The sequence below is a fragment of the Ceratina calcarata genome, unplaced genomic scaffold (genome assembly GCF_001652005.2).
Source record: "Ceratina calcarata isolate Rehan_Ccalc_2016 unplaced genomic scaffold, ASM165200v1 scaffold334.2, whole genome shotgun sequence".
Classification (NCBI taxonomy): domain Eukaryota; kingdom Metazoa; phylum Arthropoda; class Insecta; order Hymenoptera; family Apidae; genus Ceratina; species Ceratina calcarata.
In genome coordinates this window covers 290,295-306,689 of record NW_017156169.1, presented here as the reverse complement: position 1 = coordinate 306,689, position 16,395 = coordinate 290,295, and the positions used below count along the sequence as shown (strand labels likewise).

General features: G+C 43.8%; 1 protein-coding gene across 2 annotated transcripts in view; it reads right to left on the bottom strand.

Annotated features, from left to right (window-relative positions):
* Positions 1-362: 362 nt before the first annotated feature.
* The window catches only part of LOC108624867 (T-box transcription factor TBX20), a 30,046-nt gene continuing 14,013 nt past the window's right edge, over positions 363-16,395 (bottom strand). The window contains exons 3-6 of one of the 2 annotated variants that reach the window (XM_018024438.2): positions 14,080-14,353; positions 12,399-12,563; positions 2,080-2,156; positions 363-2,003 (exon numbers count right to left, since the gene is read on the bottom strand). In XM_018024438.2, the coding sequence (XP_017879927.1) occupies positions 1,400-2,003; positions 2,080-2,156; positions 12,399-12,563; positions 14,080-14,353 (1,120 nt within the window). In that variant the 3' untranslated portion in view covers positions 363-1,399. The remainder of the gene's footprint in view (positions 2,004-2,079; positions 2,157-12,398; positions 12,564-14,079; positions 14,354-16,395) is intronic. The other variant, XM_018024439.2, reaches the window with a different exon arrangement.

Below are 16,395 nucleotides of genomic sequence, written 5' to 3'. Positions count from 1 at the left end.
ACGCTCCCTTTCTCCTCGATGCACACTTCCTCTGTTGAGATCTCACGGCTCGAGTAAAATTTTCGTTTTCACCGGAAGGAGGCTTCTTTATATTACTAACAATGGACACAATTTGTCATCCGTGACTATCTAGGAAAATTCATTTTAACTCCTTTATATCTTAAAATTCATTATTCAGGTGTATTTCACAATATTTTTACAATTTTTCTCGTATACATTAAATTGATTTCAAAATACCTGAAGAACCAACTAAAAATTCATTTTTTATAAAGACCTGCTGTTTCTAAATTTGAAAGAAGCAGAAAAGGAAGGACGTTTCAGTTTGATTGTCGTGAGGGGAGAACAAATTCACACATTGCAGATAGGCTCGGTACAAGAGTTTATTAGGGTTTATTTACAAGGGATCAGAGCTTGCACAGCGAATATTTAATGCATCTTCACAACACAAGCATCAACGATATAACGCTATATGCTAAACGCTAATCGCCGATACCGGCGACAATGAATCGTCGCTTAAGCTACACCTGGAAAATCTACGCAGAGTGTGTGTGTGTGTGTGTGTGTCTCGATCTTTCATGTTCCCTTTCTCTTCTTCACCGGCGAACTGTTTCCGTCGTACAGCTCTGCGTATTTCCATGTTAAGTACGGAATTCGAAACATAAATAAAGATAACGATAAGTCGTGATACGAAATATACAACTTATGTTACACGAACGAAGTCGATATTACCTAGGGCTCGTGAATTTGTACGTGTATATATATGTATGTATATGTATATATAGCTATGTACAACAAAGATCGCCCGATGCGATTGATCGCTTCAAAGGGCCAGTGCACGGTCAGCAATATACGTTATTATTATTCACAATCATATCAGCGTCCTATTTATACTATTAAAATTTAGAATATTAGTTTCATAGTTCTGCAAATTTATATAAATTTATATAATAAACAAAATAGGATATTCTCTTAGTGAACTCTGCTTTCAATTAAAAAATGTTAAAATAGAAATTTTAAATATTTTATGTAATTTCAAAGGTAAGTAAAAGGTATTACTTTCGAAATATATGTAAACAAATTATAAAATCATATTTATAAATTATGTTCCTGAAAATGATAGTTAATTATATTGTCAATGTAATATTGTAAACCGTGTATCGTCCCCTTTAAAATACGATTCATTTTAATGTATAACAACGACCATACCGCACATACGATGCTTCGCCTTTTCTCTCAACTTTATACCATCCATCGACCGTGACAATAGTGACAGGAATACGACCGAGGGCTTGATCCGAATTACCTACATTCGTACCTCGATGCCGAATAAACCAGGAGCAACGATGAGCGAAGCGTTGGTCTCGAGTGGGTCGAAGCCGAGTGGTCCCGAGGTCGTCGACTACGACGGCGACAAGTCTTGGGCGTCCCTACCGAGGCTGTCCGTCGGGGAGGGTGTCGCCCTTCGCGAGGGCGAGAGCGAGGGCCCGACGGGGGTGGAGGACTTAGGCGCGGCGGCCGTGTGATACGGGGAGAATCGGTGATGGGCCAGAGCCAACGCCGAGGGATAGAGAGGTCGAGGAGCTGCTGGGCCCGTGCCCGGATTTTGCGAACTCGAACTGGCTAGTTGCTGTTGCTGCTGCTGTTGCTGATGGTGCGCGGCCGCGAACAGTGTCGGGCCCAACGACGAGGCCCACCATAAATGACCGAGTTGTTGCTGTTGCTGCTGCTGTTGTTGCTGGTGTTGGTGGCTGGTCCCCGCCGATGAAGCCCCAGGATACACGAGCGCCGCGGGTCCCACCAGCTGGGCGTATGGACTGACCGCGACCGCGGCTGCAGCCCGGAGCAGCATCTGCGACCGCGCGGCCCATAACGCCTTCTCCTCCAGGCTGAGGTTGCTCACCGCGCCGGCCTGCAGCTGATCCATCTCGAACGGGAGCCGATGCGGAAACCTCAGCGACTGCTGCTCCGCCAGCATCGACTCCATCGTTTCCCTGAAAGGGAAGCTGCTCGATTACGCGCGTACTCGCTCCCTTAAGCTTGATCACCGTTAGGTTAGCTCCGGTGACTCGCAACAATTACCTCTCGAAGTCCGTCAGGCGAGACGAGTCCCGGAAACCTTTCGCGAACGGATTGCTGTCGATCTTCAGCTTCGTGATCTGAAACACAAACCAGCGAGACGATTCGTTGTAGGATTTACTAACGAGACAACTAGATCAAAGATGTATTTTAGTTAAAAAAAAAAGAAAAAATGTCATCTTTATAATTATAATAAAATATAAAGTACAGTCAAAGGCTGTAGCGATAATGAAATATTGAAAATGAAAGCAAGCTGTACAATTAGATTAAAGGACAACACAATTTTTTTAGAAATTGATTAAAATAACACTAATCATTTAATATTACAATAATTGCCCCAATTTTTACTTATTATTGTATTTTTTTATAATTTTAAAATAATGTTTAAAATGGCAAGTATAACATGAACAGAAATTGAGACATTTACTATGATTTTAACGCGTTTCATTGGAAGTACATTATATACATAAAGTACTGAATGAAATTAAATAGTCATTATAGATATTCATTGAAATTGGTAAGCAGAGATGACAAAATTGCCGGGTATGTGAAGTGTAAGTTGATTGGAATTGTTATTCATTCTCTTTCTATCTACTTGTACATAATAATGTATGTATAACTACATAGTACAACGTCGTACGATGTTTTCACACGGAAACCTTCAATTATTATTATATCCCTACGTTTTTTCAGTATCTCACCTAGCTTTCCAATATGCAAATGAGCTAATATCTTTCACGGATCGTTATTCTCATTAATCTGTCCCGTACTACGAGAAAATACTACATTCCAGAATTCACTCTAATTATAAAATGTACGTAATGAGGAAGTTAGTCTACTTGTATAACTTTATGAATATCATCGTTAAATGTTAATTGTAAAATCAATAATATAGTTTATTTTTGCTCATGTACTCGACTGGCCTACATATCTACTATAATTACTTAAATGTCAGTAAAAGATACCCCGCGAATTTGATGCATTTATTTAATGAAAATTAGAACAATATGCCAAGCACATAAAAGGAGAAATACAAATAGTTTTCATTGCCTTAGGACTGGAAAATCCAGAAATTTATTTTTACCTACATTGTTTTGCAATCTTTGAAAATAAAAGTCAAATCTAAAAGAAACTATTGTAAAAAGTTCGTAAAAACTTATTTTATCACATTAGAGGCGGAATTCTGGAAAGCCGACCTGTGCAATGTCAAAAAATATGGAAAACATCAAAAGCATGCCATACATAAATATTTTTGGAAAAGAAATCTCAATCTGAATTTTACTTTTTAAATTGACATCACAAAACTGTTTCTTGTATAAGAATCCACAGTCTATAATTCAGTCCCATAAAGTTTGGAATTCTCGATTCTTATATATAGCGAATCTGTTTATCTGGTTATCTTAAATCGGGTCGGGGGGGATTCGGTTCGACATTCGAAAATTACGTCACGGGATCGGAACCGGCGCGTAGCGGAAAACGGCCGGCCATTTCGAAACGGTTCGTTCCATCGATCGAGGGTCAACGGCTCGTAAAATTAGAAGAAGCCCGGAAAACGATCGAGCGTCGTGCGAGGGTGAGAGACTCGGGGAAAAACAGCCGACGGGGATGCAATCACCGCGCTCCGCTGCTGGGGAACGCCGAATGGAATTCAACTATCAGGCTGCTGCATATAAAGCGCTGTTTCTCAAGTTTCAATCCTCCAATCGAAAATCATATATGCACCAATAATTCTGCAGGGAATTAATTCGTCATGAATATATCGGACCTTCGAATTTGGACAGGTACGCGTTGATCCCATTAGAAATCTACCCCAGAAGTCATCTTCGTTTCGCGTTACCATAAGGCCACCCACGACGACGAGGCGGATGCACAGGTGGCCTCGGTCAAAGTCCACCCGTCGAATTAGCCTCGGGCTGACGAGATCCTTTCCGTCACTCGCTTCCGTGTACCCCAGACGGAAGAAGAAACATTTCATGCTGCATACGATCGCTCCGACGAGCCACCTCGACGGCCCAAGCGATTTCATATCTTATTCGCGGTTCACTTTTACTACCGCTGTATTAAGTTAATACATCGACTTCTTCAAGTAACATAATTCCTGTAGAATGTCTTGTACTTCATTTAAATAATTCAGTAATTATTTCTTGAAACTTGAGAAACGAACGGACGTTCCACTTAACTATTTTTCCTCGATCGATACGACCTAAATTGAAGCGGAGACAGGCTCTCCACCCCGGAACGAGAAAGAGAAGGCGTAGCCGCGCGTCGAGTTGCTAAATTAATCGTCGCTTGTCGTGGGCGACGGGAGACCACCGAGTGGAGCCCGTCACTGGTAAGAGGGAAGTTAGTTCGAATCGGCGCGAGCTGGAAAAACAAAGAGCACGATATCAAAGTGGAAGCGTTTCGCGCAAAGTAGCCCGGTCGATTTCAAAGGGCTGATGCCCTGAGATCGCGAGTCCCGCGCGGAGTTGGTCGTTGAAAACGAGCAGAGCGAACGAGCGCGCAAACACGCGGGAGGAAACAGTCGTGAGCGGCCCGAAGCGGAACGACGACGAGGGCTCCGAGTAGCTAGACGACGAGAAGGACGCTGACGGCGGAGGTGGGCCAGATGTTTGGCTAATGATGTCAGCGGAATCGTAACTAAAACCGAAGCAGCTCCGGGCTTAGCGCGGCTTAGCCTCGGCTTTGAACGAAAGAGTCTTATTACCAGCCTGCACGTGCTGCTCGTGAGCGCGAAACCGTAGGGTAATTGGACCACCCACTCGACATCGGGTCTCGCTCTTCCTTCCTCCGCGCTCCTTCTTCCTACTTTTCCCTCTTTTTTACCCGTCCTCTGGCCTTTACTCTTCCGAGACGGGAGCCCACGGCTCCCTTTGCCGGGTAACGAATAAACTTAATAAACGTCGTCGCGGCCGTTGATCGATCCCCAGTGCCTCGAAATCACGGCACTCCGAACCAGTCTCCACTCTTTCAATCAACCGAGATTACACTACTCGCTCCACGAAGTGACAAATTGATTAGAAAGTGTATATACGTCGCCGTCTATACGTCTTAAGACACGTTGCAAAACGAAACCGAATGAGACGTTCTGATTCTGTGGGTATGAATGGACACATGGAGAGATTGATATCTTTTATGTAAAAATTATTTCTATTTTTTCGTTCGAAGTACAATTTCATTGGGACAATTCATGATTTACCGTACAATTTATTATACAATTATTAAACTTCTCTTATGCATTTGTCAAGGGAATCAAATGTAAAAAACATATAAATACTGCAAGTAAGGTAAAATGTACATTGCAATGTCTAAAAGAGAAAAGAAAATTTGAAACACATTTTTTAAATTGATATCATAAATAATTTATTTTGTAGAAAAATCCGCAGTCTAATAAATTACGATTCTGTATTTATTGATTTATTACGATCTTGCAATTAATTTGGAAAATTTGTTAGGCTTCTCATAAATAATAAAAACTTGTATTAAGATTCATTTACAAGGGTGTACTTGTTCCAATTTCAGTTTTCATCGCATGAGAAAATAAAGAGGGAAAAATTTCCTATCTATTATGTTAATTTTAAGTTATTGAATTATGTAAGATAGGACTGTGTCACGATTGAACATGTTAGCGATAGATGTGCTGTCCAACCCTTATGATTTCATTCCTTTAATTATCCCTCACCTTTCATCAGTCTTTACATCCATGTGACAACCCCTGTTTACAATCAACCCCGTCCCATTATTATTTCATTATATCATTAATTTTGAACCAGAGTCCGAACACTCTCTTCCCTTTTCTAATCACTGTAAGTCTCTATCGGTGTAGAAATGAAACGTAACTTGAAATTCCTGTGGTTATCCGATTTTTTATTCTCGCGCGATCTAACAAATCGTAACCGCGAGAGATCCGCGTTTTGTCACGAGAGGAGAAGGATCGCTGACCAATTCGGTGGGCGAAGCTATCCCGGGTAACGGCGACGAAGTTATACGATTTCGCTGACACGGGCCGACCGAACGGTTGGACCACTTCCCAGACCGATTTACAGCGTCCACGGTGGACGCGCGGCGAGTGGTACGCCGTGATAAATTTCCTCGCGCGCATACCCTCCCTCTCCGATGCGAAACCGTCGCCGGAACGTTACCTATAAATCGTAGCAGCCAAAGCGGCGCGCACCTCCCGCCAGATATTTTACTCCATATCAGAACGCCGGGAGAGGGAGTCGCGAAAAAAAATACCGGAGATTTTTGTCGAAACGGCTGAGCCGGGCAAAGGTCGTTGCTCCCACCGCCCCGGTTCGGTTCGGTTCGGCTCGTCCGGCAATGATGGACCCTCTCGCGGGCCGGCAACCGAACGGGCATGCACAAACGGAATAATAAAGGTGTACGCGCGAACGTCACGCAACGTCCCAACGGGCGATACCTATAAACGCGTTCCCGAAGCGTCGACGCGCGGTTTCTCGCGGCAGAAGTAATTTTCGGCCGGACCACAAAGTCGCGACGACTCGCGGGCCTTATGGAAGGAGCGATAGCCGTACGAACGACAGGTAGCCAATTACGCCCAGCTGCAGAGCGTCGATGAAAATTGAGAGAGAATTTGCGAACGCTGTGGGCGGGGAACCCGTCCCTCTCTCGCGGGTACGATCGGTCCCGCGACGGGCCCCAGGGAATTTCGTTTCCCCGTTCATCGAGACGGAGACCGCTGCTCCGAGCATTCTCCGCACGCCGATCGTTATCGCGAACGGGGAAACGAAACGGCGCCGATACTCGGGAACTTGCGGCGAATCCGGCAACGTTCGAAAAAAGGACGGTTCGATCCCTGCGAAAGGAGCTACGATAGCGAAATGAAGCCGTAGGTAATTGAAAGAGATGCTTTCGCACTCGGCCGACTGCTAATAATAGATTTAATAGAGACGCGTTCATCGAAGAAGGGGACCCGCGCTGCTTGAAAGCGCCGCTATTTAGTGCCGGTCGCGCGCTGTCACGCACCCTACCCTTTCCTCTCTTTGCTCCCGTCTTCGTTTTCCCCTCGGATCATCCGTTGCAAAAAAGTTCTCCCTGTCATGTAGCTTTACGATTCGAGAATGATACCAATTCTCTGTTAAATATGGCAAGAAATGATTAAATTAGACATGCAGGATTAAATTATCAACTCCAAATTTAAATTGTAAGAAATGTGAGTAAATGATATTCAATGATATAGAGAATGTTAATAACGAAGTATCTTGTCGTTATTTTTAATTACAACTCGTTTTTGAGATTGACTTTACAAATAAGAATCGCGCAGTTTAATCATCATAAATTTGTTGACAAGGTAGAAGCGTGCCGGTTGCTGGCTGTCACGCTTCCTATTTTTCTTTCTCCTGTCTATTGTACACGATGGCAGAACGTCGTTGAGGAGTCAAAGCGCGAAGTAAAATTCGGTGCCGGCGAGGCGAAACGTTCGTCTTTCGCAGTTCGACGAGATCGAATTATGGCCGTTGTAAGTGAGGAGCGTGTGTGCAAGCCGCCAACGCTTACAGCCGCCGTGTGTGGTTCCGAGAGGGGCCTCCTTCCTCTCCCTCTCGTCTCTGTCTCATTTGAACGCGATTATTTATGTTTTCTTTCGTACGTGCATGCCGACGCCGACGCCTGCAGCCACTAAAACCATCGACTCCTTCTTCTTCTTCTTCTTCTTCCTCTTCCTCTTCTTCTCCGTCTTACTTTTCTTTTTCCTGTTCTTTCTTTTCCACCTCCGCCAATCTCCTCCTTCGCGGCTAGTTCCTCCACCTTCTTCTGCTTCTGCATTTGCACCCGCGCTCCACCTTCCTCACCGATCTTCCTTCCTACCGTTTCTCTTCTTTAACCAGAGACTTTCCCCTCTACCGTGGTTTCTTTTGGGATCCGTGAAACGTGAAACGAGTTGGCAGAACAGTTGCCTCCGTTTCGACGTCGAGAAGTTAATTAAGAAGGTCAACGCCGGGTACAAGTGATAATTATACGAGATATATATCTATTACCGCCGCAGAATTTTCCACTGCGATGAATCCGATTATAGATCGCCGATTTTCACGCAAAACGGAACACACGTTCACGGCATCGTTCTGACAAGTGAAATCTAGATGGAAACTCGCTTGATCGTTAGAAGGTTGAGAAAAACAATGAGAAGGCATTCCAATTTTGGCAATTATTGGATGTTTCATTAATAACACTCTGCAAAATTTCAGATGTTCTTCGAAGCTGAAATATTATTCTAGTGAATGTCCCAATTTCTACTCGCTAAAGATTCCCTTGAGAAATTATGACGTGAACAAAGATTGGAATTTCTATTAATCTTGAATTATTATGTCGAATAGCACAATTTNAAAGGTATTTTAAAATTATTATTTTTCCTAATAATTTCACTTCAAATATTGAAAATAGCTTTTTATCATTTCTTAAACTGTTAGAAAAGGTCTTACAGTTTGTTCAATTTTTAAAATTAAATCAGTATAATTATGTCACGTATAATAAATATTAGCAAACTTATTATTCTATGTATTCTCCCATTTACTGAAAGACGGAGACGTGTAATATTGAGATAGCATGAGCAATAGCTTATCATTTAGTCGGAGCACCCTTCGGAATCGTAAAGCAGGATTCGCGAGGGAGAGAAACAGGGAGAGAGAGAGAACGTAAGACGTGCCCTTGACGTTTATCGTTCAACGCCAACCGGGAGAAATTTACGAATCGTTTCCCGACTCCCCGACACTATTGGCGCCCATCCAAAACTTTCCTTCTGATCCCGGCCAGCATAAACACTGCGCTCGAGACAATGTCGCGAGCTACGATCGAATTAGCCGGGACAAACCTTTTCCCCCTTAACATCTTCTTCAAGAAGATTGCATACCTCACCATCTCAGTATCCGCCTGTAACGTATCCGCGTGTCGTATCGCTGTTGCGTTTCACCGTTGCGTATCAAAATTTTATCATGAAATAATCATTAGATGAAACGTAAAGATGCAAATACGAGACTTCCTGAATTCACTGTCTATTTCTTATTTCAAAACGACGCAATGATTAGCTATTTACGTTGACTGTAGAAAATCCTGGCACATCGTTTTGACTATTAATAGTGTTGCCTAAGTGTTATCTCTCAGTTATCAGTTATTATCACTTGCTCTCTGGACACAACGAAATTCGAGTAGTGAACCATTGAAGCGGGGTGGTCCGATAAGTCGAGGGTTTCGACTTAATTTATCATTTGTTATTACGTCAATAATATAGTGATAATTGGACTGTAGACTTTTACGCACGTAACTGACAAATAACAGTTAATTTGAATCACACGTTATCGAATTTGAAGAATGATTCTTTACGCTCTTTGAAATATGTGTATAAATGTGTTCTCGTGATTTATGGCCTCGATAGCAACCAGGAATTCAAGTTTATCTCTGCTAAACTCCGATCGATCTTCTATGCAGCCAACATTATTGTCAAAGGTCATCTCGTAGCCCGACGTAGATACGATTCTATCATTTGAATGCATATCAAATAGAAATCATCCGTTTTTTTTAATGATTTACATGCAGCGGACGAGGAATCGAACACAGCGATCGGCTTTGCTGGATTAGAGGCATCCGACCAGGGATTTCAGCAAAGGCGAAAAGGAGAGGACGGGATCGGCGATAAGAAGCCAGCAGAACGGATGGAGAGGATGCTAACCGAGGAAGGGAAGAAGGACGGCAGTTAGGTTATGAATTATGACGCGTGCGAGCGAGAAAGACGAATCGCGTCGGTGTTAGAGGTCGTTACGAGGAGGGAAACGAGAGACAAGAGGAGGAACAAAAACTGTCCGCAACGATACGCGGTGTACGCGTACGGTGCGCGGGGTGTTGGCTGCCGCTGCCGTAGGGAGGGAAAAAAAGGATCCCTGTGTTCCCTCTTTCTAAACGAGCTTCAGCCCCTCGCGCGCGATGACGAGGCACGAGGAGAGAAGCAACGAGGCTACCGACGAATAAGACGAGAGCCAACGCCGAGGCACGATAACGACGAGCGGCCGATGCGTTGGGAGAGCCGCGAACCGCGACGAATGAATTTCGAGACGGCCGGCTAAACGAGCCGGCCACCGAGTCTTTTCTCTCTTCCCCCTTTCCCCTCGTTACCACTTTCTCGCTGCATCCTGAAATTCCCCGTTACGCGTTTCCGGCACTTCGCTATTTTACAGCCGATGCGTTTACAAATTCAGAACTACTGCACGCACGACATAATTACGTAATCGTTAAAATTAATCAGTCTTAGACAAATTTAAATATTAGATTAACTAAATTTTATGTAACGATGAAATCCTTTCTTTGAACAAATTTAATAATACTGTGTGACTTTATCGAGCGACATCCGCGTATCATGTACATACTTTCTAGTTAACTTTAGTACATTCGTTTTTCCGTAGACGCGACGACAAGAAGATTCAAGCGGAACGATGACGAGTAACTAAAAGGAGCGACCACGATCCGAAGAGAGAGGTAAGAATAAAGAGGGACACGGAACGGAGGCGAGGATAAAGGGAGACGAGGACAGGGAGGGGGAGGGAGGGGCGACGGGGGTGAGGCGAGGAGGAGGAAAGCTCTGCCGAGGTAATTGCCGGGGCATCTCTTCGCACCTCATCATCGTCATCAACGGCTCCGCGTCGTTCTCGCGGCTGTCGCAGGCGACGAGGGTGGGTAGTCCAGCACGGACCACCCGTTAGGCGCTTTGAAGCCGCTCGATTGCCACGGTTTCCTCGCATCGGAACCGCGCGACTATGTCCAACCATTCTTCCCTTATTAAATCTACAAACTTGTACACGCGCATAGTGCTAAATTTGTAGGCTGAGATATGTACAATAGCTGTCATTTCACTGTACATACAGTGGTATGTGAGGTATTATTAAAGAGGCTTGGTAGAATGGATTGCATGTATAATAGAAACGCATACCTTAAAATATGTTAGAATTACTTCTTATTATTTCCTGTATACGATATAATATTTATATATTTCAATAATTAATTAGTCAATTCTTTGTGTTTGTCTGTCAGAATTAAGTTGAATAATTTGTATAATAATAAAAACGTACAATTTTATTCACAAGGAATTAATTATCATGTTATACCTGTGTTGAATTGAGTTTGTACAAATCTTTTTAATCAGAAATATGAGCACGTGTACAATAAATATGAAGCATATAATAATAAGTTTCAATAAGTCATGTTTTGCAAATTTTAACCAAGATTTAATGCCCACCGAGTTGGAATCTGCGCTTCGAAATCTGCGACGACGATCGCGTATAGTTTTGTCGAAAATCGAGAATACGAAGGGATTCCGATCGCGAGCAAAGAAAAGAGGCTCGCGTCGCGACGCCGACGGTATGTGAACGACCGCCGCGACCGGACCACACACCAGGCGGTCGGTCGCTCTGCCTAAACGACTATCGTAAAACACGATTGCGTTTCTCGCGGTACCGAGGAATCCGACGTTGGACGCGAGCAAGAGGAATCGTCGCGAGGTTAAACGTACACCCGGTTTTGCACCTATACGCGTTGAGCTTAATCGTCTGCCACCGATCCATGTTGTCAGAGCTGCGCGCGAGATTAAGGGAAATCAAATTACCATCTTCGCTTTTATCAAATCTGAAGCCTTCGCTTTTCACCTTTAATATTATTTAAAATATGAAACACAGGTGCAATTTAATTTCGGGGATAGAAAAGTAAACATGAACACAAGAATTGAATTATCATCGGATGCAGAACGACAGATGCCTTTATCTTCTTTCTTGAAATATGAAAGTCGATACATGTTTTATAAGAGAAATTTCAACTATAGATGACAGTAAGGACAAAGCGAAGACCAGCAATTTAAACGGTTTGCACAGAATTCGTGTGACAAAAGAAAACGAGTTACTTTGCACGTTTCAATCGGTGGAGAGGAAATGATTATCCAGAGCGAAAGCTGCGAGAAGGGAGAACCTGTCCCGGGGGCACATGGAAGATGACGTTACGTCGCCAGGTAAAGTCAGATTTGACGCGTAAGAAAAAAGCGAAAACGTGAAGCCCGGAGAGTATGAAACGAATTAGAAAAGGTCGTATTAATTTTATAACATATCCTCGTTGAACTCCAGGTTTGATAAGAAATATTAACGACAGGATGAGTAGGTAGGGTCAGATGTCAACACGAGTACGGATGTTCTTTCTTAAACAGATTTAGGATGCTCGTCGCCGAGTCAACTGCGTCAATAGTTGTAAGTCAGTCCGTCATCCAACGTTCTCGTTGAGAGGGTGATCACGCGGAGAGAGTAGAATGTAGCGGCGAGAAACGAAGTGGGACTTACGAGTTGATTCTGATAGGCGGTGACAGCGGTGAATATCGCCTCCGGGAATATGAACGTCTTGTGCGGCTCCTTCTCCAGGTCCGTGATCGGCTTCGCCGTCCCCGAGTCCGGACGTTTCACCAGGTGGATCCTCGGTTGATATTTGTGCATCGAGTTTAACACCAGCTGGAAAACGTAGACGATTCCGTCAGACGATTTACAACCATCGCCGCGTCTCTCTACGTTTCGCAAATAAACGCGACGCGCCGCGACCCTTCTTCCGAGTTTCAAACGAACGCGTGTATCGTTTTTGTCCCGTCATCGTAAAACGCGCATTTTCACGCGCCGGTTTAAGCACCGGGCTCGAGTTCAACCCTTTCCAGCAAGTATGTATACTAGAATTTTATTTGTTTTCAATCGTTTAACGGTACACCTGATTTCGCCTCATTTCCAAGCTGCGTAACTATTTCTGACGGTGCAGTTTAACCCTCGGTTGTCATTATGAATGACCCACGATTTTAGAAACAGATATTTTTTTAAAATAACATTAATTTCATAACTTTTTTTAGTGTTATTTAATTTGTTACTTTTCGTATATTCTAAGAGGCTGATTTAATACTTGAGAGCAGCTGGTTGAATATTTAACTGGATCTGAGTGACGTAATGTGACAACCGTGATTCCTAAAAGAAGTATGACAACGGGAAGTTAATTGAATTTCTAATGTTCCAAAACTGTCCTCGAGGGAAATGCTCGTAGACATGTTCAAAGGTGTTAAGAAAGATTTTCTGGACGTCGTGCGAAGGGTTAAACGTCTCTGCTTTTATTCGTCGCGTTGAATTCCTCTGGAGTCTTCGTCTATCGATAGATCGACGATACGACGATGATTTTGAAACGGGTAGAAAAGGAGTACGAATTAGGGGCACTTTACTCGACTCGGACGTTGCCCGCTTACCATTCAAAAGAATCACTTTGCCTCCGCCTGGCAGCGTGTAACACCCTGAATACAAAATGAGTACCGTGAAGAACCCGATCGGAGCTCCTATTTACGTCAGTCATCGAATGAATTAAGGACCCCGTTGCCCATCGCGCCGTTTTGTTCGGGAGGAACCGGATACCAGACCCCGGCGACACTGCCACCGATCGCACGGAGCGAAACGATAGCTTATACATATACGGGTTTAGTCGACTGCACCGTTTCGAAACGAGAATGACCACAAATCAATCAACGGAATTAAGGGTTGCGTCGTAAAAAATTGGCCTTACTCAGCCATCAAACAACGTCTTGGAAGAAAAATGTTGTTGAAGGAACACTCGTATTTAAGGGAAAATATTATTCGAAATTGTAACGATTATTCACTGTAATCATACGTGCTTATCAAACTCTGTTCATGCCTACGTAATTTCAAATTATAATATCTTATCACGAATTGAATTAAAAATGAGATCATTTTATTATGATAAAATATGTTACAATATTATTTAACATAATCGGAACGTTGGCAGATTTTTTATTGGTTTGCACTCGAAATATAATTATTATAAGTTTTAATCTGATTTGTATCTGTTCCGACTCGCTATTTCATTTTACAGAAAAATTTTACAGAAAAATACAGTTCACAGGACTTGCATTGAACAGACGACATTCTACGATGACGATCTGATATGCACGGATGTATTAGTTTGCAAAGTATAGATACTCACGTGGCCGTGCCTGTCCATATCGTTGTTGGTGAGCTTGACTTTCTCGAACGAGACGACCTGCTTTCGAAGCTGCTCACCCGTAAAAGGCGAATCCGGGTGCACGTAAAGACGAGCGGGCGCCGGAGGATCGGCCTTTCCGGCTACCAGCCATGAGCTCCTGTGATACGCGTATCGATACCTCTTGTTGTCGACCGGCACAATGTCCATCAGGACTGCGTAACGACTGTCCGCCTTTAATCCGTTGAACGACACCCTGCACGTTGGGAACATTCGCCTGGAAATAAAACCAAACAAGAGATTTATCACGTGAAAACCAGTTAAGTACCTACAGTCATCTTCACTTGGATAGTATCGCACAGTCGATATTATTTTCTCTCACAAAATTACGTGTAACATGAAGAAGATAACATAGAAAATTATGAAATGTGCAATTGTAGTAAATATTTTCTTCTTTGATCTATTTGTGACTAAACTCTTGAAGCTATTCTTGTGAGAGCCAGAAGCCTGTTACGTTTCCAAGTGTGTACATCAATATAAACTAATGTCATACTAATTTATAATGCACAAGTTTAACGAGTAAACAGGAAGTTTCAACAAAATTCCTCTCTCTCTCACATAAGCTATGTCAATTTTTGTTCGAGGCTGTTCAAACGACGAACACGTAATGCACACAGGATTCTTAATATTATCTGCTTATCTAGTTTTTCTATACTTAAATGCGTCTAATCACGAATGAAGAACATGTTATACATGTATACGGGATAAATCAGTATGAAGTATTCTTTGAAATTATATTTCACTCTTCGGAAAATGAATTTCATAAATAAAAAATGATTGACCGATAGTGTTTGCCATAGTAATTGAAACGATCTCGCGGAAGATGATCGGGTCCGGCGATCGTCACGGATGAAAACGAAATGCGGTCCACAGCGATTTTTAGGGTTAACGTGCCGGACACCGAGGTGGTGGCAGGTTCACGGGTACGCGAGAGGGTCAGAAGGGGTACGCGGGGACGCGGGCCGGGCAGGCCCGTAAGGGGGCAGAGGATGAAGCCTGGCGTGAATGTTTTGCCTCCGAGGCCAAACATTAATACCGTGTCGGGCCCCCCGCTGCTCGACCACTAAAACGCGGGGACACCCGCCGATCTTATCTACGTCTTCTCCTCGGTCCTTGTCGACTCGGTATGCATTCATCCCGCCAGCGCCACGAGCGTGAGTAATGCTTTTATTTATCAAACCGTCCTTTGTTAATGAATTGAACTCGCCTCGCGGAGAGAGGAGCTAGTCTCTTCGATTCTACAACCCCCTCGCCCCGACGAGACCTGCACGCGCGACCTCCTCACCCACGACGAACCCCTGATCCAGCCACTTGTCCCATTGCTGGAACCAATTCACTTTCCTACTTCGTTTTATATTCACGTTTCTACGCGAAATCGATTCCTGCGATTGCCGAGCAGTTCACACCGCCGCCGCCTGTTACACTGGGATAGGTCGCGGGATCCATAAACTGTATTATTCGATAATAGCATGTTAATATCTCCTCGCGAGAAACGAGTACGCGCATTCCCTTCCTCGAGAACGTTCACGCCCACTTGGCGAGCTGCTCAGAAACGACACCGAGCCAGGGGTGGAATAGTCGCGGAAAGGGAGAATTTTCTAGCCGGGAGAGAAGGAAATAAGGTACGCAGAGGGAGTCCCTTGAGGTCTCTGGAAACAGGAGGAAGCGGAATGGAGAAATGGAGAGAGTGCAAGGACCGAAGAGGGCGGAGAACGATAAGTTGACGGGTGAAGGGTGCGACTAGCAAGAGTCGCGGCGCCGCGCAGATCTAATTACTAACGCGCGAGTAACTACGGGGCGGTGGGGTAGCGGAACCCCTTCGGGATCCGGCGGAACACGGAGGAGGAAAGCACGGATGCTGCCGTCGTGGCGGGCAATTAGGCGCGCGTCCGCCGCGTCGCGTCGCACCCTCGGTCCTTCCTTCACCGTCGCACCCTTTCCCTGTCTCCCTCTCGCGAGATATTTCCATGCGCCCTTCTCTCGTATAATTCCCTTAATCTTGTATTGTCATCGTTGAGATACTCTTGCCGACCCATTTTTGTTCATACATTCACTTGATGCAATTATCCTTTCATAATTCATTTCAATTTCTTGATACGTTTAAGAGATTAACAATAATTATGAAATATTACAGTTCTGCATTAGAACAAAACAGCGTGCAGAAGTCTATCATTTTCGTCTGACAAGTCACATTTAAGGATGTATTGGCTATACAGTCAATCCGAAAAGTTTATGCACTTTAGAAACGCATTTTTTAAA